This window comes from Ylistrum balloti, unplaced genomic scaffold, assembly GCF_031769215.1.
Source record: "Ylistrum balloti isolate Yb309-2 unplaced genomic scaffold, AGI_CSIRO_Ybal_v1 Utg370058, whole genome shotgun sequence".
Classification (NCBI taxonomy): domain Eukaryota; kingdom Metazoa; phylum Mollusca; class Bivalvia; order Pectinida; family Pectinidae; genus Ylistrum; species Ylistrum balloti.
The window spans coordinates 1,222,770-1,249,854 of NW_026782107.1; the positions used below are offsets into that span (position 1 = coordinate 1,222,770).

The 27,085-nt window shown below is 34.4% G+C and overlaps 1 protein-coding gene across 3 annotated transcripts; it reads left to right on the forward strand.

The window, feature by feature from the left end:
• Nucleotides 1-424: 424 nt before the first annotated feature.
• On the forward strand, nt 425-25,404 carry LOC132549437 (importin subunit beta-1-like). Of its 3 annotated transcripts, XM_060213375.1 has the most exons (24): nt 425-578; nt 714-772; nt 2,033-2,215; nt 2,497-2,697; nt 3,341-3,417; nt 4,007-4,082; nt 8,017-8,076; nt 8,409-8,498; nt 10,858-10,968; nt 11,403-11,513; nt 14,017-14,188; nt 15,407-15,651; nt 16,120-16,253; nt 16,878-16,953; nt 17,222-17,293; nt 17,569-17,640; nt 18,398-18,545; nt 18,913-18,995; nt 19,432-19,539; nt 19,779-19,922; nt 20,391-20,496; nt 21,189-21,303; nt 23,335-23,496; nt 23,810-25,404. In XM_060213375.1, coding segments are annotated over exons 1-24 (2,646 nt in total). In that variant the 5' UTR covers nt 425-538; the 3' UTR covers nt 23,811-25,404. The 3 variants fall into 3 exon arrangements, with proteins under 3 accessions (XP_060069358.1, XP_060069357.1, XP_060069359.1); XM_060213374.1 differs by lacking the exon at nt 23,810-25,404 and having other exon boundaries at nt 23,335-23,500; XM_060213376.1 differs by lacking the exon at nt 23,810-25,404 and having other exon boundaries at nt 11,403-11,504; nt 23,335-23,500.
• The last annotated feature ends 1,681 nt before the right edge of the window (nt 25,405-27,085 follow it).

The following is a 27,085-nucleotide window of genomic DNA, read 5'->3' on the forward strand; positions in this document are numbered from 1 at the left end:
TCATATAAGAAAGAGAGTGAGATGAATGAAAGTCTGACAATGCATAAAAAGTGACAGCTTTCGCAAATTTGGCGCGAAAAGTTTGTGTGCTGTCATTTTAACCAAATCACTACTCGCAGTGCCATAGAATACATATCTTTCCATGCGTCGTAAGGTTTACTACCATGCAAATAAAATTCATAGTCGCTTTCAATTTAAAAATATCATATCAGTCTTATATCTGTAAGAACATTAATAAATTATGAAATTTAAGAATATCAAGTTTAACGCAGAAAATAGTCCTCGTATAAGAACAATGTTATTGATTAGCTCGATCTCCCATTTTTGTGACGTTCCTGAAATATTTATCCAATCAAATTTGGTGTTACTTCTCCCTGTCGGGCACCCCAGACCGGATCACCTTTCTCCCGCCATCTTGGATTATCACGCAGCCCACATGGGGAAGTGGAGTGACCGGTCTCAAGAAAAAATACACCTATGATCGATGAGTTGTTTGAAGAGTGTTAAAAACGTCGTTGGAAAAGTGACCAAGTGAGCCATGGATCTTGTCAACATTCTCGAGAAGACTGTCTCGTCAGGTAAAGATGGATTTTTTGTTAAATTCCGACATAACCGGCACCGATTTTTGTGAAGTTTTGAGATGACTTTGTCTGCAATTTTTCAGTAAATTCGATTATACTAATTTCAACTTTCTGCTTATTTTATATTTTCAGATCAACAAGAACTTGAAGCAGCACAGAGATTTCTTGAGCAAGCATCGCAAACTAATTTGGTGTGTTCACTTTTCCCGTTGAATTGACCGGCACGTGTTTGATTGAGTATGATGACATGATGTCATCATTTAGGTTGTCATATCTCGATAAAACCGAATTTTTAAAAAAAAATATATGTATATCTTTGTTTGGAAACGATAAAAAGAATCTTAGTTGAATGAAGAAAAAACTCCTTTTAACCTACAACAGAACTCAGAATAGTAATTTTACCATTGCAGTAATTATTCAATGCATAAGCTTGATGGTGACTAGGATGTCAAGAAATAGGCAGATAACATGGATATTTAATCACCACGCGCGTGATATGATATTAGAGCTATTTGCCCTTTCCAGAGTTTAACCACTTAAGTTAAGGATTTTGTTTTGTGTATATAGTTTCAGATTTAGTTCGAATACTTGCAAGTTCAGTACAATCTAAGTAACGACCTCATAGATAATGAGAAAAGGGCAAAATCTAAAAGAATGCAGCTTTATGATTATAGAAACAGAAGAATCAGACTGACACAAGGCATGCATAAAGTATAATGCACCTCAGTCTAGGCACAGTACTATGATTTCATTTGTGAATATTTAGCAAATAGATGAATGAGTAGTGTTGAATTTATTAAAGTTTGAAATAAGTCAAATACCAAATAGCGGAATATTAGCATAGTCACAACATTTCATTCCAACTTAAGATATATTCTGTAAACTATAATGTATATAAGATTTAATGAAATTGAAACAGAATTGCATAAAGTTGCATGTTAATGTAAGTCATGGTCATGATGAAAAACAAAAGTTTATGATAGTTCTTATCTTTCATAGTTTGTAACCAAATTTACATCGTATTTTAAAAAGAAATATTTACTTGATGGCTTGATAAAAATATTTATTGAAAAAATCCTTCATCAATTAGATTTTCTAAAATTTGGCTATTTGAAATGAATTGATACATGTGTTGTGGGTAAATTAGCATATTATATTTTACCTTTTTTTTATGTTTCTAGTATTCTGTTGTAGTTTTCCTTTTTAGCAAAAATCCTGATACATTGTAATTACTAGTCACGATGTACCTCTCGACAAGAGAAAGTATCTCTAGCTAGATCAATGTTGATAACAATACTAGCAAGTGAGAGGTTTTAGGTCCAGTCTCTAGCAAAGGAATTAATATGATTAATGACCGACGTTGGTTTTAAAAATGTTAGGAGTAATATATTCTTTTGGATATACAGCTTCACAACATATAAAGATCTATCATAGTTTTATCTTTTGTTTAGCCTAATCTGCTGCAATCCCTGTCTGATGTCCTCAAAAATGGTGGAAATAGCGCAGTGGTTCGAATGCAGGCTGGTCTTCAGTTGAAGAATGCATTGTATTCCAAAGATCAGAATATTCGAGTCGAATACCAACAAAGATGGCTCCAGTTTCCAGAAGAAAGGAGGAATTTAGTCAAACAAAATGTTAGTTCAAAGTCTATATCTGCAATTACTTATAATTTCATCTTTCTTTGACATAAATATTGTTTTTTGATTAACTATATAGCTATATTTTTTGTGTGTGGAGGTGGTACTTAACTGCTTTTTATGTAATTTTTTCTATTCTGTAGAACTGTATTTTCTTCCAATGTGAAAATGAATTCTGTATGTGCATCCATTTTGGAAATATATTGATTGATAAAAGTTTGAGGGAAAAAAAAAGAAAATTTATCAGAAAAAGAAACTTTTAGATATTTGATTTGTAGGTACTTGCCTCTTTGGGTACGGAAAGCATCCGTCCAAGTTCTGCAGCCCAGTGTGTGGCCTATATTGCCTGTGCTGAGCTGCCTTCAGGGCTGTGGCCAGACCTCATCACAGTCCTTACAAGCAATGTGACTAACCCAGGAAGTACTGAGATCATGAAGGAGTCAGCATTAGAGGCCATTGGCTATATCTGTCAAGATATTGTGAGTAAAGTTGCTGTCACTTTTGTCACAAAACCGTCAGATGTATCAGTGAAAATATTGTCTTGTTGATATCAGTCATATTTATCATGCTCCTCTAAGGAAGGGCATATAGTCGCTGCTTTGTCCGTACATGTCATAATATTGTCTGGAGTATAACACAAAAAACTATCAGAGATATCAACATGAAACTTCATAGGTAGATAGATATAGACAAGGAGAAGTGCGTAGCACCAGAACCATCACTCTCTGTTGCCCTTTGTTATATTTTATACTTGAAAATTTTGTCCCAATTGGGGACCATAACCCATCCGACGGCCTTTGTAAGCTCTGGACCAATAAAAATCTCTAGTTGAATTACAAGGTGTTCTCTTAAATTTCTGTCAAGACATGTTTATCTCTTGGAAATCTGCCAGGTACATTTCATGAATGTTTTCTTTGATACTTGGAAAGTATTTAACCCTTTCTGTTTCATGCAGATTTTACAAGGATGATTGTCATAGATCTCATAGAATTATGGGAACAGAAGAAACTTCACTTAGTATTTCTAATCTCTCAAGGATGTATTAATCTTGACATAAATTCTCACTGTGTTTAGTTTAAAGATCATGAAGTAACTGAATTTTCCATTTGTTTGTTTGTTCAGGACCCTGACATTCTACAGACCCAATCCAACATCATTCTAACAGCTATTGTTCATGGTATGAAGAAGGAAGAACCAAGGTAAAGTCTGTTCAACTTTTACAACAGAATGTTTCTGATAAATTTATTTTGAATATTGGTTTTGTTCAGTAGATGGAAGAAAATTATGAAATTGTAATTTTGACCAAAGTTTTATGTAATTACAACCTTGATGCTCCGTGGAATGGTAAAATTGAAGACACAGGTAAAATAATTTGGTCTAGAGTGGGTTTCAGGAGAAAAAAAATGACCAATTACAGTCTGATACACTCTTAAAAGATTACTAAAGAGCGACACCCAACTTCAAATCCAGTACAACACACTATTATGCAACCTCAAGATTTATTTGATGTGCATCAAAGGATCAAACTAGTCTTGTCTTATCCACAAGGTGATGCACCTAGATCCTTCAATTTAATCATGAAATATTCATGGTTGCAGAGAGCAGTATTGAGCATAACTCCTGGAAGTATCTAGGATAACGTAATTGAAGAACATAGAATAAGATATTAGATTTGGGATGGTTATTAGTTTAAGTTAAATTCATTTTTGGCATCAATTGTAATTGATCAGTTATTGTACTTGGTTTCATAAAATAGCTTGACTCTTAAACATTAAATTTGGTTTTCAGCAACTATGTGAGATTAGCAGCTACCAATGCATTGCTGAATTCCTTGGAGTTTACTAAAGCCAATTTTGATAAAGAGGTATTGTATGTTTTTCCAAGTAAGAAGAGGTTGAGTATAAGCTTGCTAAAGCAAATGATATCTTCTTATTGTGATATTTGCAAGAGTGTTTACTTGAGACCGATGATGACAAATGCCTATTTGTGACACACAATATGATGTGTATTGATTAGTCTTACTGAGGTTGCAAGCTAAAACACATCCAGGAATTGGTCATTGTTGTTTAACTTTCTGTACTTTAAAGGTAGATTTGTCTTAAAATACATTTCGATATATAATATATATATATTTCGACTTTGAACTTGGTCCAGTGTTTATTTTCAAGCAGTAAACAAAGTGTAAATGAGCACAAAAGTTTATATACAGCAACTTAATTGACAGTAGTTTTAAAATACTTTTAATTTAATGGGACACTTTCTTTAAATAAAGTCTATATTGTTCTGAGTTATTTCTAATTTTAGTAACTGGAAGAGCAATCAGGTTTAATTATAGATGACCTTATAGTAGTGAAGGGGTAGTGATCAAATATAATCATTATTTTCAGTTTTTTAACCTCAATTGATGCGATGATCATTTGGAATTTTTTCATAATAAATCATTGGTACCTTTTAGCGAAAAAAAGTAAATTCATAATTTTCCCCTCAAAAAACGTGTTTGCTGGGGATTGTACATGTTTTTCCAAGTAAGAAGAGGTTGAGTATAAGCTTACTAAAGCAAATGATATCTTGATATTGTGATATTTGCAAGAGTGTTTGCTTGAGACCGATGATGACAAATGCCTATTTGTGACACACAATATGATGTGTATTGATTAGTCTTACTGAGGTTGCAAGCTGAATTATTTTGTAACCTCAATTGATGCAATGATCAGTTGTAATTTTTTTCATAATCAATCATTGGTACCTTTTTCTTGCCTTTTAGCAAAACAACTGAATTCATGATTTTCCCCCAAAACACGTGTTTGCTGGGGATATTAATTAGGTGTCCATCTGAGGAATTTTCTGGGCTGTATCTTCAAAACTGTGGAACTCAACTTCACAAAACTTGTTGTATATATTAAATTAGTGTCCTGGTTGTGTTTTTTCCAATAAGGACATTTCATTTTTTATATTTTTTCTGTTACCATGGAAATGGTAAAAACACAAAATTATTGTTAACTTTCCTTTCTGGGCTATAACTTCAAAATAACCACTCAACTCCACAAAACTTTCTTTATATAATAGTTTAGTGCCCTAGTAACAATATTCTGGATTGTAAGCTAAACCTTTTTAAATCAAAACATTTTTTTATTCAAATCGCTCTGCATCCATCGTCTGTTCGTCAACAATAATTATTATCACTATTGCTTGTGAAGTACTGAATGAGTCTTTCTCAAATTACATATGTAGGTTCCCCTTGGTTCCTAGTTGTGCCTGTTTGATTTCGGGACTGATAAAAAAAACTCAAATGGCTGACAGGCAACCATCATGGATTTTTTCAATGAAGTTTATCACTATTTCATGAAAAGTAAGAGATGGATCCCTCAAATTTCTTATGTAGGTTTCCCTTAGTCTCTAGTTGTGTCCATATAATTTTAGACTGATCAGAAAAACAAAATGTCTGACAGAGGGCCATCCTAGATTTTGACTTTGGAAGTTTGTTTTCACTATTTCTTGAGAACTTCTGTATAGATATCTCACAAATTCCATACATAGGTTCCTTGTGGTCCCTAGTTGGAGTCTGTCTAATTTTGGGACTAATCAGAAAAACAAAATGGCCAACAGGCAGCCATCTTGGATTTTGCCTTGTAAAGATTGCTTTTGCTATTTCTTAAGAAGTGCTGAATGGATATTGATCAAATTTCATACATATCTTCTCTTTGGTCTCGCCTTGTGTTCATTTGATTTTGGGACTGATGAGAAACCAAATGGCTTCCAGACAGCCATTTTGGATTCGGCAGGTAAAGATTATCATCACTATTTCTGCAAAGGAATGTTTTCAAATGTCTTATCATTAAGAGCAAATACAGAGAAGGGAAAAGAAGGGAAAAGATCCAACATTCAAAGAGTATATAAATATCAAACAATGGTGGGCACCAAGATTCCTCTGAGGTCTCGTGTTTCCTTGTGAGTTCTGTGAGTAACTTATGTACCGGTGCGGCTTATGTAAGGACAAAAAAAAATATTGGAGGGATGAAAAAGAAAAAGGAGCTGGTGGGGGGTTGGGGGGTAGGGGTAATTGTTCTACTACACCAGTACAAGACGGTATCCTCCTATAATATAGAGGCTGCTGGTTGGCCTTTTACTTTCTGTCATTGTGCGACTGCAACTACACAGTGCCTTTCATAAGCTTCTCACCATGTAAAACCTCTAACATTGTTGGAGTAGAGATGGTACTTAGTGCCTTTTTACAAACTACCTGCCTGTCATTTTTACAAACTACCTGTCTTACCATATAGTAAGAAACAGTTCATCTTTTATTCTGGTGTGGCTTATTTGTAAACCTTTTTTTTTTAAATTGGCTCTGCAGCTCATATACAGGTGCTGTTTATAGCCTGGAAAATAAGGTAAAAAAAATTCTGTTACCATGGAAATGGGTAACCCTCATCACAAATTTAAGATTTTCTGGACCTGTGCTCTGAAACTGTTCAAGATAATTGCTCAAAACCTTTTACACCTTTTAAGCTAGTAGTATCTTTTGCTATGGGGAAGTTCTCCATTTAAAACCTTTCTATTACCATGGAAACAGGACCAAATAAAAAAGAACAGCTTTTTCAGACCTGTTCTCCTAAATCGTTCAAGGTAATTATTAAATACTCAAAACTTTGTACAGGCATCAACCTACTACTTCGTAGAAGTTCTCAATTTCAATACTTAGTATGGAACAATTAAAGATGACCAGTAGAAATTAAACTTCTTGCAATATTAACATTAATGATTGTGTATCTTTCATTTAAACAGCAAGGTTACATTATCTTGTTGGGATTATAAAGATACCAATTGCTTATAAATATTCATTCTTATGTCAATTCTAGGAAAGCCAGTTATTTCAGGTTAGATTTGCCAAAAAAAATACTACTTCAAAGGAAAAACATTTATTTTCAGTGAATATTGAATACAGTTGATTATGTAATATAATGACTACATGGGACAGCCTCTCTGATTTTAACAATTATTGATTATGGATTTTGCTCAATTTCCCATCACTTCCTTACATGAACATCTTCATATATCTAGAAACCTGGCAAAAGTTTTGTACTGATGACAGCACCATCCTGTATTTAAGTTGTATTTCAGTTTGCTTGAGACCGATGATGACAAATGCCTATTTGTGACACACAATATGATGTGTATTGATTAGTCTTACTGAGGTTGCAAGCTGAAATATTTTCAGAATGGTACTTAACCAGGATTTAAAACAAGTTGGAATTACCTTCTGATCATATATCAATAGTGTTGAAACATTTCGTCAGCTAATAACTTTACATTCAACCATGATAGTACAAGAAAATTAAAATGTAGACAGGCACCTGAAATATTTTTGTGATTAATGAGAGGGGGTCATGAAAACAAATGAGCTTGTTGAGTTGTGAAATGTGATCCAACTAACTGCCAACTGTTGGTAAGAATGGATATGATGTTAGGTAAAGAGGAATCCATCAGTGGTAGCATCAATTACTGCTTTAATGTAATATTGGAATATCTAAGATGTCAAACATTAAAGGTGAAAATTGAACACATCTTAACAAGGACACTTCATCAATATCAGCTTCAGATGATTTGACGCAGCTTAAATGTTCTGGACTGGAATAAACCAATAATTTCATTATCAACAAATCGGTATTTTACTCTTTTTCGCCTTTTAACTTCGTAGGCAACAATGTGAACAAAATGAAATATTTCAAAAATTTTCATAATTATAAGATCAGATTTATTTTTAGACTCTGTTCCTATTTTGAATTTAATTTTACTTGCAGTCAGAGAGGCACTTCATCATGCAGGTTGTCTGTGAAGCTACTCAGTCAACAGATACAAGGGTAAGTGAACAATTCATAATTAACATACTTCACTAGATCAGTGATTAATCTTCATTTAAAACATGGGGACCTTTTCCACCGCAAAAAAAGAGAGCAAATAATTGGACATTCCCAATATATATAGTATGTTCAGTCTCCCAATTTTATGGGACAGTTTAGAAAAAAGTGTTTCATTTGTCTGGGGATTTAAACATGGATTCATTACTGCTAGAATTTAAAATGTGTTACCCTTAAAACGGAACTTTTTCTGAAAGCATGGGAGTATTATATGTATTTTTGCACTGCCCCAGTGTCCAATATGAATGGTGTGATATGAATTGTTTTTGTTACAGGTGAAAGTTGCAGCAATGCAGTGTCTGGTGAAAATTATGTCTCTCTACTATAGCTATATGGAACACTACATGGGACCTGCCTTATTTGCTGTAAGTTACAAATGTATAGTTTGTTCTTTCTGTTACATACAGAAGAAAACAAGCTTTTATCTAGATTTGAAAGTTACAGTCGCACATACAGGATTCTTTCACTGAAAAAAAAGTGCCATGTTCAACAGGGCTCCAAGAACACCTGAAGTACAGGTCGCCCAATGGCAACCTGTTGAAATTTTTACCCGCCATTTGAAATTTTAGGTCGCCATCAACCAAATTTTTGGTCGCCATTTTAGAAATCATTTATTGAAACTCTTGTCAAGTTTTACTTTATTTATTTGTAACATCAGTTGTTTTATTAATAAAAAATAAACCTCTTATAATGTACTTTTCTGGGGCTTACAAACCATCTTGAAATGTATGCATAATTTGTCTAATCAATTAAAAATATATATATAATGCGAAATTTTATTTTCATTAATTTTTTCAATTATTGTTGTTAAATTTCAGTTACAAATATCTATGTGTATGTTTACAATCTGCATGTGCATGTTCCAACTCCACTAGCTCAAGCAACTCTGTCTCAACTTTTCCCTCACTGATATAACGCACAACTGCCTCATTTTCTTTTACTGACGTATCTGTACTTGCATCTATTATTAAACTGAAATACATATTCTTTCTGAGGTTTTCAGTCAGTTCAGATTTCATTTCATCACTAATACAGTGAATCATTTCTACACGCTTCATATCATTTGCATAATTGTTATTGATTTCTAACCCATTCCTTCGTTGCATCTCCAGTAATGATTTAAATTTTATAAAAGGCATTTCTCTTTTGCAATAGTGTATGCAGTTATGAATTTAACAGACATGTCTTTCATTGCCTTCTCTTCTTTTTTTTTGTTCAATTCTCTGAAAGTTTGCCTGCACCGTAGCTCCTGTTTGTTTACTTTTGACAACAGAATCCCTCACAGAAATGTGCCTTTTGCTCGACCCATGAATTGTCAAACACTCCCTTTTAAATGACGATCATCCTGTACTGACGAAATCTGATTTACCAGCCAACTGTGGATACAACTGACATAGATGGCAAAACATTTTTCCATCTCTTACCTTAAGCCAAATGAATTCTTTCAGCCATTTTGCTGCTATTTTTCATTTCCCAGAATGACACGATTCTCTGTGGTCATCAGTAGTATTTTTTCTGTCTGGTCTTTATCTGAGGGTCGTCTTCGGGGGGTTTAGCCTTTTTACTTTCTCCAGAGCTAGATTTGAAGCCAAAATCGGCAAGCGTCCTCTTCGTCGCCATTTTGTTTTTTAACCGGAAAGCGTTGTAAACGTAGAGTCAAATCGGTCAACACTTATTTTTCCGAAAATTCCGGGGTTTTTTTGGTCGCCAAATGTCGACTGTGCATAAATTTTCAGTCGACATTTTGAATTTTTGGGTCGCAAATGTGACCATTTTAGTCGCAACTTGGAGCCCTGTTCAAAATCATCAATATTAAGGTTTTCCTGAGTTTTGAATTCAGCGGTTTACTCCATGGCTATAGGAATGTCATCCATAATATTTGGTTTAACAAGGGTCTTTATTTACATTTTCATGTTTAGATGTGTGTACTCTAGAATGAGAAAATTTTCATTAAAACTGGTTGTAACACAACACCACCATATGGTTACAATTAGTTTATTTCCCTTGCGTTGTGTTTACACATGTCTGCTTCTTCCTTTCTCTCCTGCTCAGTCTCTCTCCACAAGCTGTTTTCTCTCCTTCCATCACAAATATCCCATATACTAAAGTTGAGCATCTTTCCTTCCATCCTACCCATTGTGCATATTAAAAAGGCAGGTGCGACTAAGAGTACCAATTATCAACTCCCTGATCCACCTTGTGTATTGTTACTGATCTCCCTGCCCTGTCACAAATTATCCATCACCAGCAGTCGCTGGCTGACAGCTTGACAGCCAATGGTCCATGATTTCCCCCTACTAACAAACTTTGCAGCCGAACCTGTTCATCAATTTTTGTTGTTTTCCTATAACGACTTTTGTTCGTTCTATCGAACATACTGTTTGTACCCATACTTAACTGCTCTGATACTTGATATATTGTAGTTAATTAAATCAACATCATTCTAACTAATTATCATTCATTTTGTTACATACTCTGAAAGATAACTCTGAAATTCTTGGAACAAAATTAGGTTCAAATTTTTGGAAAATTCACGTATGTTACATACTAATAATTTAATGGTTGAAACTTTCTGATTTTAAAATGGACTGTAGTGGTTTAATTCTATCAATTGTACCCCTACATCAATCTAAAGCTAATGACTGTAACAAAGGGATTTATTTCATAGCTTTCAATAAGATCTGTTTTGAATTAACAATTTTGAAAGAATTTTATTAATTACAGATTACCATGGAGGCTATGAAGAGTGAAGTAGATGAGATTGCCCTTCAGGGGATAGAGTTCTGGTCGACGGTCTGTGATGAGGAGGTGGACTTATCCATTGAGTTGTCAGAGGTTATACAATATTTCAATATAATATTTAAATGTTAACATTTCACAATAAATGATCATGGGATGTAAATGACAGGGCCCTCACACCCAAGTTTAGGACTGGGGCCCAGGGCCCTTAGAATTGGGAAAAATAATGGTGTTTTCCTTAGAATTGGGAGAACTTGGGTTTAAATTGGGAAAAAAAGATACTATTTTGCATTGGGAATTAGGCCCCAAATCTGGCAAATCAAGAGCCCTGAATGATCATTGGATGGAAACGCTGTATCAAATTCCACTGAACAGTTTGGACTTTTTAGAAACATTGTTCCGTGTTTGATAGATCAAGGATCTTGCAGAAGTTTGTATCCAATTGCTTTTTATTGCCTTTTGATGAATTGAATGAAAGCTCTTTCATATCAGTATGATTGGAATTTTTGTGATTCATGTTTGTTGTTTAGGCGGCGGAGCAGGGACGACCACCAGAAAGAACAAGCAAGTTTTATGCCAAAGGTGCTCTTCAGTACCTTGCTCCAATTCTGCTTCAGTCTCTTACCAAGCAGGTAATGCATGTACGTATTACCAGTTCTTTTTTTAAACTAACTCTTTACTAAGTTAAGGGCTGTTCCAGAACATGCATTCTGCAAGGACATATGAAAATAAGTCTTGTATAAAAATTATGTCGAAAAAATAATTCTTTGAAAGCAACATCATCTATTTCTGATTTCTGTCATTTGAAGGGGCATATGGAACAGCCCTGAATTCGCTGAATTACATTTTTTATTGGGTTGCCAACATACATTATTGATGTGGCTAATATGTAGTCATTGTTAAACCCTATCCTGGCTTGTCTTTTGTGCCTTTGACAAAATGTTAGTCCAGTGAGATGTTAATCACAGAAATGATTTACAAAGTGGCTTTCTGTTCGAATTATTATCCCCATCTATGATGAATTGACAAATAAACCCGGTATAGAACTGGGTTTTTTTTCCAGTTGTCCTGTTCAAAGTAATACAACTTCTATTCCTATTTCTTCGGATAGAGAGTATTTTTGGTCATTTTATTTTTTGGTCATATACTTGGCAAACCAGCAGAAATACATGTCTTGCACATCATGAAATTCTAAACTTGTAGCGAATGATAAAAGTTACCCTTGTGATATTATCAATTAAATTACATACTTAGTGGTCTAACAGTTTACACACTTGTAATAAGCCATGTTCACTTACCCAACATGTGAATTTTTGAATTAATGAAAATCAGTTGTCACTTATCAAGATATATTGAACCTGGATTAGCAGCTTTTAGATTGCATATTTTAAATGTGTCCTGGGCACAGTGGCATGGTGGTTTGACAGAACATAACTTCATTTACTTGAATCATTCCAGGTCTACTGTTGAGGCAGTAAAATAATCTGTTATTTTTGTGTACACAAATTTCCCCATGGAAGAGTAGGAGTGCATAAGAAATTCTTTCCCATTTACAAATATTCACTATACAGTCTTCTAGTGACAGACAAGCAAAAAAATCTGTTACACAGTTTGCGATATGTCTGCATTTTTAATTTGTAGCTTGCTTTGGTTTTATAAACTGGAAACAACTTTCATTTGATTTAAAAGAAACATTTAAATATTTAGGGTAATAATATGAAAACTAATGTCAGCTTAATTATAAAAATTGTTTATAAAAGTTTGACCTGTTTCAAGCTCGTATATGTGAGATGTATTGTGAATGGCATTGATGATAGACAGGTGAGTGGCCCAGGTCTAGTTGACATTTTTTTTATTAAATCACATTGTTCCAGTTGTATCTGCTGTTGCTCACATGCTATTTTAAACTAATTTGTTCCAATAGTACTAATTCTTTCAATTAATGCTTTTGTTTTGAGTTAAATGGGTTTTCTTTTTCCAGGTGATATGTGGAAATACTCTTGTAAACATTATTTTCAAAAGTTCATTTTTTCCATACAACAGCATGCTGAAATAATTAGGTATAGACCTATAAGCATAAATCTATGAAAATGAGTCTTTATGAAGTTCAACTACCAGACTCTCCCCGCATTATACCCAGTGTCTATAATAGAATGTTTTAACATCAGAAATATAAAATTACCTGTAGATTTATTTCCTGACTTGAATTTTGCATGTTAATTTAGAAATAGAGGAGATCAAAGATAAACATCCTTAAAAACAATGTATAGAATGATGATGACATGTCGTAAAGAAATGAAATAACTTTTTAGATAGTTAAGACTTTAGATAGTTAAGACATACACAGTTCTATCAGGTATTCCCATTTTCACAGTAATTGAATTTTATCCTGTCACACATTGTGAAAAGCTTCTTGGTGACACTTTTGTTACAAATAATAATGAAATGTTGTATAAACTTCTTGGTGACTCAGTTGTGACAAGTAATAATGAAATGTGGTATAAACTTCTTGGTGACTCAGTTGTGACAAGTATTTAATTACTGCTTCCATACACATCATTTCAAATTTCTTATGTCCATGAATTACTGCTAAGCACTGAGAAGATTCTTTTCGAATCAGTGGTGAAAAAATATCCATGAATCACATAAACGCACTGATAGACTTCAGGCAGGGTTGGTATAGAATTACTGCTGTTAATCATTTGTTAAAGCAGAAAATCCTTTAGTGATTTTCAAATCTGATAAAAGTTTATTTTGCATGAATTTATGAAGATGATAAATGTAACCTAAGATCAAATGCTTTCATGAATATTCACAGTGAAATTTAATATTGATAATTGGTTGTCACAAGCAAAGAAAAATTCCCTTCTTCATTGAATGAATAGAACTCTTAAAATCCAAACATTTGGAGTGCAATAGTGACAGGTCTTAGAAGAGTAAGTTACCAAAATGATATACGAGGAGTATTAAAGGGGTTGTAGGGTAAGAAGGATTTAGAAGTTATAAACTGGGGATATTAAAGGGGTTGTAGGGTAAGAAGGATTTAGAAATTTGCCTTTGTGTTTGATGTAAAGTGACCTAAATTTGTAAAAGGTTGAAATTGATCTATGTACCCTTGTTTATGGCTCAATGCCTGTTTTGTAGGAGGAACTTGATGACGATGATGAATGGAACCCATGTAAAGCTGCTGGTGTGTGTCTGATGTTGATGGCCAACTGTTGTGAAGATGATATTGTTCCTCATATTCTACCGTTTGTAAATGACCACATTCGACACCCAGACTGGCGCTTTAGAGATGCTGCTGTTATGGCTTTCGGCAAGTTCTTTTTTATCTCTCGTAAACAGGTTTTACAAGAAACGTCATCGTTATGTTAATAGTTTATCACCTGTGGTACTGGCATGGCAGGTAGCCATGCTTTGACTCAAAGTAGAGAGATACGTTACAGGAAAAGGATAAGAAATTGGTGATGTTTCTACTTGCTGCATAATGTGGACCCGGCATGTATTACTTGCTGTAAAGAATGTCTGCATTATTAGCGTCGGGATTTGGTATTCTCAGCTAAAGATTAAAATGTTTCTTATTTTCGACGCTAAATTTTAGGGCTATCACAGGTACAAATGTTTGGGCCCCGGTACCCAAATTTTAATACTCAACCTGTACCTGGTTACCCAAATTTAATCTGATATTGTAATGAAACATAGTGTTACCTTGTTGAAAGGGCTTGTAACTTCGGGGAACCAATAAAAATAAACCATATACATTGTATGAACTCCTGTTTCACTGACAATATAATTGTATTCCTTGCTTTGTATCTTGCAACTGTGTTCTAATTTTTAATGATCTGGAGACGCATCGCATCGGGTCTAAAGTTGACAAAACGTGCCCGTTGAGCTTACCGCAAACATGGCATGATGGTGTTACTTCCACCTATGCAATAGGAAGTACAGTGGGATTGAGACATTACCGTATTTGACAAGAGTTATTGTTCTAGACATCATTGGAACAACACCAGCAAAAGTTTCAACCCAAAATCAAAACACATTAAAATATATAAATAAGAACGTTTAATTCAAACCATTAATTTTGGAATCCTCAAGTGTTATCCCGGGTAACTGGGTAAAGTACAGTATACAAGTCTGTTGTGTATACACAAATGTTTGACGGTTCCCGAACCGACATGCTGTTGTGAGAAAACTAAAGTACAACAATGTTCAATGTGGAAATGTAACAAGTAGATAAAATGTCATCCTTGGTGAATTAAAACAGAACAAATGAGTGAGATATTGTATTACTTTCATAATCTAAAAATGTAAACACAGACGGAAGACAGAATGTTTTCTATTTTGAGGGTATTGAGGTTACCCGGGTACACATTTTCGCACCCAGTTATATCTCAAACCCAACCCAAATAAGGGTACTCAGGTACTTGTTACAGCCCTACTAAATTTGAATTTAGTGCTTACACAAGTGCCTGTAGTAACCTTTTATTGTAATCTAGTTTCATATTTCTAATTCAATTTCTAATGTTTTTAGGCTCCATATTGGAAGGACCTGACCCAGCCAAGCTAAAACCTGTTGTGGAACAAGCAATGAGAATGCTTATTGAATTGTTAAAAGACTCCAGTGTTGTTGTACGTGATACTGCGGCATGGACCGTAGGTCGTGTTTGTGAAATGTTGCCTGATGCAGTTATCAACGAACAATGCCTAAACCCATTGTTAGTAGCTCTGGTGGAGGGGCTTACAGCAGAACCAAGAGTTTCTAGCAATATTTGTTGGGTAAGTAGAAGGAGCAAATTTACAGTATCCAGGGTTTTCTGTAAGAGCTGGTCGCCGGCCAATTTGACCGGCTACTTTGATCATTTGGCTGCCTAAACCAATCCAGTTCCGTAATAATGTTCCGTACACGACTACACGTACATGGCAGGCCAGCCTCCTACTTTCACTACACAGCCTACTACTAACAAAATTATGGAAAACCCTGGTATCCATGCAAAATAGTAATACTATTCTGACTTCCACATTTAACTTATTTCTAGAGTCACTAATACATTTTTGGCTCAAAATTGAAAAATAGATTTTCATATTATGGTTTTTGCTGATTTTGATTAATATTCTATTCGATTAATTCTATTGCAGAAATGCACCAAATGTGTCATATGTAATGGTGCTAGAACATCCAGTTTCTAAAGATATGTTTTATTTAGTCTTTTCTGGAAGAGTGATGTTGTGTCTTGTGATTGACAGGCATTTTCTAGTCTAGCTGAGGCAGCGTACGACACTGCTGCAGAGGCAGCTGATGAGGGAGCTGAACCCCAGACCTATTGCCTATCCACCTACTTTGAAACCATTGTAGAAAAACTAATAATTACAACAGATAGGTAAGCTGTACAGATTTGTTAATGGAGGTTATGAAAAGACAAGATGGTTCTTGTTTCTGAGGAAGCTGAGATTACATACTATACTGTTGTGGTTGTGTCCTAGAGCAACTTGTTACACCCCATGTTGCTCAGGGTAGTATTCAACGGGCCTTCTGCATGATGTTCACTGAGGTAGCCACTAGCCTCAAAATGATTTTATATAAATCTCGGTATGTTGTGCACTGTAGCCACTGAGCATATATGTGATTGCAGAGGGGTAAAAAATTATCAAACAGAGGAAAGGAGTTTACCGGTACGTCTTGGCCAAACTCTAAATAAGGATGTTTGGTTAAAAATACCAAAAAAAATTAGTTACAATAAAGAGTATGTGGTATGTTCTATGTATATGATGTAATTTATGTAATACTTGTGTCTTGATAAAGGGGCAGATTGCCTTGAAAATTTGACAATTCACTTATCAATACTGTTATTATTTCATTGATCATATATCTATTCTAGTAATAAGCATCAAACAAACGTTTGTTATGATCCAGTTTACATGGAAACTGACCCATTTGATTTAAATATCTCTGACAAAAACCCTAACAAACATTTTAGTTGAAATAACTATTTTTTTTACTTCAGGGCTGATGGAAACCAACACAATTTAAGAAATGCTGCATATGAAGCACTTATGGAAATGATCAAAAATAGTCCAAAGGTGAGTGGTTTTCATAAAAATGATTTTAAAAATAGTTGATTTTGATATACAGAAATATTTACATAGTCTATGAAAACTATTACAATATAAACATATGTCAAATAGTGACAGTTGCAGCAGCAAAGTTTGTATCAGGTAGCTATTAATAACCCTATATGACTTTCATTACCTTTTTTTGGTATGAATACAAATGTATTGGGCATGCTATGTTAACAGTGTAATATGATTACTTATGTTTTGTAAAATGATTTTTTTGTTTTCTTTTCAGGATTGCTATGCAATAGTACAGAAAACAACTTTAATTATTCTAGAAAAATTGAACCGAGTCCTTCAGATGGAGGTTTGTCTGGCATTATTACTTTTTTTTCTGCCACAACAGAAAAAACAAAATCAAAAGTTAAATTCAGGATTTGTAGTTCAAAAGGATTGCTTATATATTTGTACTTTTTCAGAGTCACAAAAATTTTGGGGTTTCTCTTGTGCTAAAATTGTTAGGATTTCTAATTTATATTCCTGTTTACACTTTTGAATTTCCAATTCCACTGAAGACAAGAATTAAATCTATTAAATCTAAGAGTGCATTGTGACAACTTTTTTTTTTTTTTTTTTTTGCAGAATATGATTCAGATGTCTGCAGATCGAGCTCAGTACAATGACTTGCAGTCACTTCTGTGTGCTACTCTACAAGTTAGTAACTTTAGCAGGTTATGCGCAACAGCATGATAATGAATTGTCCCCTGTACATCAAATAGAAGTTCTCATAACACAACCAGTCGAAGATTTGAGTGTGACATTACCAGGACGACATGGTCACCTTCATCAGACAAATGACCAGTATGGAGCATACTAGCACTCGCTTACATAGAAACGTGACAATTTAAATCTTCTACTGGTTGTGGTATAAGAACTTCCGTTTTGTTTACATTACCTACCTGAAGAAAATGTACTGAAAGGGACCCAATACATGCCCAGAGATAAGCTTTCAATCATTCTCTTTCAGTTCAGGAAAATGATAAAACCAAAATGATAATTTTTGGCACCATTGCAACACATGAGCTTATTCACTTGCTTTTCACAACATAACTACTTCTGGTCCTGGTTAGTGAAAAATATTTTTCCGACAAATTAATCGAAGTTTGGATCATTCTTTAACATATTACAGTTGTAGATTTGTTGAGATATACAGACACTGCCCACTGGTAAAATCTGACTAACCTTTAAGCAACCAGGGCCAGTTTGTCAATATCTTCATTAATAGTAGTCATATTTTTCTTTAAACTGTCAGATTGAAGAGATAAACCCCCATACATGGGTCGATAAAGACCTAGATCTGCTACATAGTGTAGCCCCCTTGTGAAGTGCTGGCACTGCTATAAACATTTTAAGTCCATTTCAGGTACATTTTGGTTTAGTTTTTGTAACAAGAAGTGTTAATGTTTTGTAGAGTGTTCTAAGGAAAGTAACCCCTGAGGATGCACCAAAGATCTCGGACCAGGTGATGACAGCCCTTCTCAGTATGTTTTCAAGTTCCGCAGGCAAAACAGGTGGTGTTCAGGAAGATGCTTTACTAGCTGTGTCCACACTCATTGAGGGTTAGTGTTCATTATAATGGAATGACATGGATCTCTGATCCAAAAATATCTAGAATTAATGTGATTTAGCTTTTGATAACAAGGATGTATTTGTAAAGAACAGATATTTTGAGATATGTATTTAGATATAATATCAAAATTTGCAGCCACATGGTATGTACTTTAGAGGAGAGAATTAAAATCTTCCCACCATCTGACCTAAATAGCCAAGAAGTTCACCAGATTTTATCTGGTGTCATGGATAAAAACAGGTTCTTAACCTCAGACTTTGGAACTTCTTCACACATCTTTGGTCACCTCAGACTTTCGAACTTCTTCACACATCTTCTGTCATGCTATATATGTCATTCTGTATTATTCTTTACAGTACTAGGAGATTACTTTATCAATTATATGGAAGCTTTCAAACCATTCCTGCTGATGAGTTTGAAGAACTTTGAAGAATATACAGTAAGTAGCTAAACTGATCAACTTTTTACTTCCTAACAATGGAATTGAATCTGATGCCAGGCTTTTCAGAACTTTCCATGATACAGCATGTTTTATCATGCTTGATATAAATCGTTCTTACTCATTGATAATATGTTTTGCCTTATTTTATGACCAAAAAGATTGTTTCGATATGCTTAAAATTGAGTTATTTTCCAAAAACAGAACTCCAATTTTTGAGCTTAGAAAAACTTGTAATTCTGACTTAATATTAACGATACAGCTAGTCAGCACTTAGATTCAGGTAGAAAAAATAAATAAGAAATATGGGTTGTCGTTATATATAAAGTAGTTATAAAGGGATGTGTCTGTGCATATGCTTGAAATTGCATATATACCTGTATTCTCACAGAAACATTTGTGTGGATCAGTGCTATAATAAAGCTTTAATTTTCAGGTGTGTTTAGCATCAGTAGGACTGGTTGGAGATCTGTGTCGGGCCCTAGGACCTAAAGTCTTGACTTACTGTGATGAAATTATGACCATGCTTTTGGAGAATCTAGGGGTAGGTGCTTCAGATTATTTTCAGTACCTAGATGTTTATTAGTTTTTCGACATGTACAAAATATGCTTTTAAATCATCTTTTGTTTTTCACATTCGTTGAAAATTATTTACATAAATGAAAACAGTTTTCTTAATGATTATCAAAATTTCTCAATTTACGAAACATTGTGACCAAAAATGAAAATCCTTTTCACAATAGCATTGTAGTTGATGAATACATATATAATTTACGTTGCTAGAATTCAACTGTCCACCGATCTGTGAAGCCCCAGATTTTATCAGCATTTGGGGATATTGCTTTAGCTATTGGTCCCAGTTTCAAGCCTTACCTGGAATATGTGCTAAACACTCTACAGCAAGCCTCACAAGCACACGTTGACAAGGTGAGGTCTTAAACATTACATATATATCTTTCATTAACACAGTTAATATCATCAGACTTGCACAACTAGACATAGTGTCACTCACTCATTGACAAAGCTTTAAATACCGAATAATCACAGCTCCAAGAAAAGTTGTCTGTTTTGTTTTTCTCTGCTTTTCTGAAGGTTATCCCCCAACATTGAAGTCTTTAATTTCTGAAATTGTTCAATATATATACTGTTGTGATTTAGAAATTCTCAAAGACAAAATTTTTTGAAAATGGAACAGTTGATATGCAGATTCACAAACAGCATGACACTTCTGGAATTTCAGGATGGATAAAAGGTTATTTTAAAACCTGTCATTACAAAGGCTTTAGCACTATGTAATGACAGCTTCCACAAAGTCAAAAAATTTTCAGACCCATCAATGTGACTATCTCGTGTGTTAATCTTGAATTTCCAAGATGTGTGTAATTGCTGTTTCAGACTGACTATGACATGATCGACTACCTAAACGAGTTACGTGAAGGATGTCTAGAAGCCTACACTGGAATAGTACAAGGTCTGAAAGGAGATGGAGAAACACCAAGTTGTAAGTGAAGATATCCTCTAACTTTGAGTTTGTTACAGCAGTCTCCTGCCAGTGTTCTGCTTACTTTCACAACTTTAAAGAGTCTGTCCTGTAGCTATAAATAGGTTCCTGTCAGTACCCATTAGCTTACTGTTACATAATGTAGAGTCCGTCCTGTAGCTATAAATAGGTTCCTGTCAGTACCCTTACTGTTACATAAAGTAGAGTCCATCCTGTAGCTATAAATAGGTTCCTGTCAGTACCCTTACTGTTACATAATGTAGAGTCAGTCCTGTAGCTATAAATAGGTTCCTGTCAGTACCCTTACTGTTACATAATGTAGAGTCCGTCCTGTAGCTATAAATAGGTTCCTGTCAGTACCCTTACTGTTACATAATGTAGAGTCAGTCCTGTAGCTATAAATAGGTTCCTGTCAGTACCCTTACTGTTACATAATGTAGAGTCAGTCCTTGCTATAAATAGGTTCCTGTCAGTACCCTTACTGTTACATAATGTAGAGTCAGTCCTGTAGCTATAAATAGGTTCCTGTCAGTACCCTTACTGTTACATAATGTAGAGTCCGTCCTGTAGCTATAAATAGGTTCCTGTCAGTACCCTTACTGTTACATAATGTAGAGTCAGTCCTTGCTATAAATAGGTTCCTGAAAAATAAAGTTAACATAAGTTTATAGTTTGGTTATTGCTTGTTTCAGCTGACATTGATCTAATCCAGGGTCAGGTTGGTCACATAATTTCCTTCATCGAACACATTGCTCTTGACGAAGATCACAGTGATGACAATATAGCAGCCAGCTGTGGGTTGATAGGGTAAGTTGTCCAGCCATGTTTTAGATGTATGGTTCTTGTGTACAGTGTAGCAGGAATGAGTGTAAAGTCAGGGTGTATTTCTTCATATAGGAATTGTGTTGCTTCCCATACTGGTGTAAGCCTATTCACTATTGGCATTGGAAATGTTTGTTCATTTGCACATTTCAAGAAATTACATTTACTTTGTTGAAAAAACTGTGAGCTGAAACATTGTGGTCTTATCAACCAAAAACGCCTGTTTGTGACACTTGGCAAGAATAGAACTCCTTGAATGTATGGTGCCTGTTTTTAAGTGAAACAGTGTTGCTATTGAAGAAGGGTTACACAATCACAAGAACAACACATTCTATAGAATTGGAATTTCATTCTTGTGTCACCATGTTGGATTCTATTCCATATGAAGATGATTTGTGTAAAACAATGTCAGCAGAAATGTGTTAAAAATGAAGGTTCAGTTGTTAACCAAATTATTCTTTGATGTAGTATGATAAAAGTGATTAGAGTAAGCTAATACTATACCCTGTGATCAGCTGGTTTATGTACAGTAACACACAGACAAATCAAAGTTGACATGACCAAATGAAATATTAGACTTATCTGATGGTTTGACTTAACCGTGTTTCTATGAACGGAGACATTATGCATCAAAGATTGACCCTATTTCATCAATTGATTACCGGATACGTGTCCCATAGAATGGCATGACAGTAATAAGTAATAGATAGATACATTGATTAATTATTCCCTCAGCCCTAACTATAAATATTAATTTATACAGGACAGCTTAATCAATATGTATCATCTTTACAAATTTTTTTATAGTACTTTGAGTTTAAGCTGTAAAGATTTGTTGCAAAGAATTTTCTTTTCTTAAACTCGTGATTAATATGTAAATATTGGGTAAAATTCTAGAAGAAAGAAGACAAAGATCAGAAATATTTATTCAAATGCATATGAATAAATTTCAAAATAATTGACAACAGTCAAATTTTATGAGGAATTTTTTCAGCTTCCATATAAACAAATAGATAATGCATAAATGTATAGATATAGAAATACAGTTCAAAGATGTAGTGATGACAATGAAATTAACTCTAACCACACTGTAAGAGCTTACACCGTAAAACAGAATGAGATAAAAACTTATCCAGTATATGTAGTTAATCATAAAGTGATATGTCAATGGCAATCTTAGTTATTGCTTGTTTTTTTCCTTTTGGTTTCCATTAGCCATGCACACAGAACACCGTAGATTGATGATTAACAGACTAGTGTGTTTTATATCGAGTTTGGTTGTCTGATTCTTTATAAATTCAAACTTTCATCTTTGCACTCGTATAAAAGCAGGGATTAATGTTCGATGGAAACTTACAATAGGGCTCAAATTATACTGACCAATCACACTCGTTCATTTTGACTGAAACCAGGAATTTTTTTTACCAGAGAAAAGGTGATGCATGAATGTTCAACTCCAAAGAAGGAAATTTAGGTGTAAATGTAGAAGGGATAGACCACAAAATGTTTGACACAAACTCATCATTTAACTCTGTGTTCAAATCATCCATGTTTAATTCACTAAGTTAAAGAAGAGAAAAAAATCAAGACTGAACAAAACATTTGACTCCTCTAATGTATTCGATTCAAGTATGTGTTCGACACAAACAAGTTCTACTCTAGTTGGAAGTTGAGATGTGAACTGTGTTAGACTGCTTTTTTCATACCTACTTTAAGAATACTGAATTGTTGGTTCAAAAATTTACTTTTGTAAAACCCCAAATATCCTTTTTAATGGAAGTTGAAGGGGATGGGGGGAGGAGGAATATGCCATACAAAACTTGTATTAAATCAGTACCCTTTGCCTTCAGAAACTGGTGGTATATTTCACCCCTAACAATTTAGATATGTAGGAAAGTGCTTGAAATCCTTGGATACAGGTGTTAAATTTCACCAATTCGGGTTTCTGTACCCTCATTTATAGTAACTGTGATTAAACAGGTATATCAGTTACTAATTGTTCCTTTCTTTCCTTAGTGACCTCTGTACAGCATTTGGTATGAAGATTCTTCAGTTGGTTGACAAGGAACCTATTACAGCCCTTTTGACTAAAGGACGTCGCTCTAAAGCCACCAAAGCAAAGACGCTGGCAACCTGGGCTACGAAAGAGATACGTAAACTGAAGAATGCCGCTTCATGGTAATGTTATTTTGATTGTTGCCGGATGCATGTTTTGGTGTGTGGTTTGCGCAAACCATATTATCTAGAACCAGTATTTGAGAGGTCACGTTGACCAAGTGGTCAAGGTGTCTGACCATCTTTATCACTAGTCCTTCAACTTCTGGTCGCAGGTTTCATGATTGTCAAATTTTGGGAATTTCACTTCAACAAAATATAGTTACAATTGAGAATGGGACCCATTATTGACCTAAAAAAATCCTTGCTACATGAATAACATTTTTAAAAAAAACTATGCAAGCCATAATTAGTTTTTGTTTTCTGTTATTTACAGAAGGTGACATGGAATAATCCTCTACTCCTATGTGACATTCGGATACCGTAAATGTCCGTTTTGACATCAGCTCGTCCAACGTGGCGAATTGCATTGAGTGAGAGAAGAGCGAGAGGAGAGAGAGAGAGTGTCCACTAATCTGGCTCTGGCTGAGCGCCTTGTTATCCGGGACTCCTGAGCCTCCCGATCTCCAATGGACAGCGGGCAGAGTTACAAACAATTCCACAGTGCCCTCACCAGGGCTCACACTTACTGAGGAAACTCTGGGGAACACACAGATCAAATTCCAGGGAACACACCTAGCGAGCAAACTCCACACAAAGAGGGAACTCCAGGGAAAATGTTAATTGAGGAAACTCTAGTGAACTTTGAGGACTTGCAGAAACCCTGAAAACGCAGTCTTTCATTACAAACTACAAGTGGGTTTCCTAACAATGTGATAAAGACCGGTATTGTGACAGTGTAACGTCACATTGTCGCAGTTGATCATGAATTTACTACATTTTGAACTATAGTTACTTGTATGTATTTCCTATTAAGTTATGAACAGTTTTCCATAATATATTTTGCCGAATGTTGTATTAACATGTGATATTTTTGCAAGCTCTAATGTTGGAGTTTTTCCTCTGAAAGATGTGGTGACACATTATTTCTCACATTGTGATATTTCTTTGTGTTTTGGAAGTCCTGATTTTGCATGCAATTACAGAGATTAAGTTTAAAATGTAGTTTTTTCATGGTCAACAGTGTCTATATACACAAAGACATCCACAGGAGAGAGTGTATCCGTGCCAAGATTTACTGAGTGCAGTACAGTCCTTACAAACCTACTAAATAAAATATCTATCACTTTTATCCTCTTCCTGACATTTCCGTATGACGTGAAATATTTCCTTTTTCGTATATTGTTTTTTTGGTTCCTTGTGTTTACAACTGATTATTTTGGCTGAATGCAATTCAATTAGTGATTTTATTTTATAAATGCACTTTTTTTGTAGATCTTTACAGTCAACTTTATGTGTCAGTTATCAGTTTTCATAATCATGACCAAAAAATTCACGATATCAACTTAATGACAAAAGGTTTGGATTTATTCTTAAGTGGTGCTACTGATAACTCCCTTTTTAAACACAAATGTCTGTGTTGAAATGGGTCAGAAAGAAATGAAACTTCGTCTCATTCACAGAATTTATTAGATTGTCATATTTGAGTGAAAGAGCCCACTTTCAAAACAGAATTTAAAACTCTAATAAATTGTTTCTAGTGATACGTTACATTCACATCATACTTGCATACATAAAGCCAAAATATGATTGTGTCAATTCCGTTTCCTTTTTTCTTTTTTTATTTGTTTTTGCCCCTAAACCTTGAGGACTGGCGCTGTATCTTACAGATTCCATTACTATAGTGTACAAGAGGCTCTATATATTTCTACATTAGTGCTTACGACGAGAAGTGCTAACATTTCTGGGTGTTACATTATTTTTTTGCCTATTTCATTTTGGTCATTTTGCAAAGCAGAATGACACCTAAATTTTATCATTGTCAAAAAAATCCAATTTAAAGCTCAGAAATATACAAGCTTTAGTAAATAATGCCTATGTTGTTGTCTTTTTTCCTCGAAACTGGGAACATTTGGTTGCCATCGTGCAGACTTTACTAAACTTGGGAACTAATTTCAAAGCATTTGAGAAGGAAGGTTCGGACTTGTTAACTGTTTGCCTGCTTGTGACGCTTCGGTTAAGTCACAATATGTTCGTGTGGTGTAATAGCCCATGGATTTTAGGATACACGGGAAGGAGATGGGGCATGACAAGAGAATGGTAAATTTCTAGAGAAATTCAGTCGTGCGTAAAATGTCACTGGGACTAAAACCATTGAAGTAGAAACACCTTTGGATAACGGTTTCAGTTAGAAGTAGTAGAGAAAGAAGTCTCCTTTAACAGAAGTTTCTGCTACCTTTTTTAGTACTGTCAAAACAAGGTTTTTGTGATAATTTTTACTAAGTGGAATTAATGTGTGAATTGTAAAGAACCCAAAGAGCATTTGATCAAAACATAATACTCTTCTTAAATAATTTAATTTCTTTATCAATGATATTTGATTTTTACAAGCCCGTTGAACATTTTGACGGAACGTATGGCAGTGTTTGCTCTTTCTATTTAACTTGTATGTCTGGATTCAACTGATCTTTCTCGTTATGACATTAAGTGATGCTTATCCAGAATGTCATTTGGATTCACGTGTTTTCATAATGTTGCTCTTAGATTTCCTCTCGGGTTTCATTCAACTTGTTATTCTTAATAACTGACCAAGTAGTTTTTTCCTACACGGGGCTATGATTCAACAGTTTAAAACGAGATAGGCTTTATAAGCATTACGAGAAATGTTATCCTTAATGATACGATGAACTTGCAATTTTTAGAAGAGTTGTTGTCCTTTTTTAAACATTTTGTCCAGATATCTCCACCTTCAGTTTTTAATCATTTGAAAAAAATCTATAGACTTAAAAACCACAACCTGAGATTGTTTTTATGAAGAAAGTCAACTATATTTCAAAAAGTTTGTCACTCTTTTAATATTGTCCAGATTTCTTTTAAATTTTCCACCCGTCGATTTCAAAACGCGTATGGTTTAAATTATGACCAGAACACATATTTATTTTACTCGTAGCCATTTCCATATTTGTATCTCTTTGGCATAGGACGGTATATAATGTTCCATCCTATGTCACTCTTGTTTCACCCTGTACGCTACCACACCCCATTCTAAACCGAATCAACGCCTTCGATCTCATTTGAAAGCTTTCTATCTAAGAAAGTTGAACGATATACAAATACATATGGTGATTATCTCTACTGAAGTGTATTTCAGGGAGGAAAAAACGAGAAGCATACGGAGACAAAATCATGATAAATACCTATATCGTCGAAAACCTGTTGGCAGCACGTGAATAAATTATGATTTCTTAATATGAACAAAAAAATTTGCCTGGTATAATGCAACATTTTCGAGTTTAGCCAAAAAGTCTTCCTTATTTCATGAAATTAGCAAAGTCTCGCAAAAATTGAAACTTCCAAGACCAGTTTCCTGACACAAAACATCAAATGTATACATCAAAATCTACCTTATCACTTAGAATATAGAGTAAAACTGAACAACATTGTTTTGGTTAAGATCAAATCTACCTTATCTAGAATATAGAGTAAAACCTTCCATTAAGGTTAGATAAGATATATCTTGTCTAGAGTGTAAAACGTTTAAACTTTACATCAT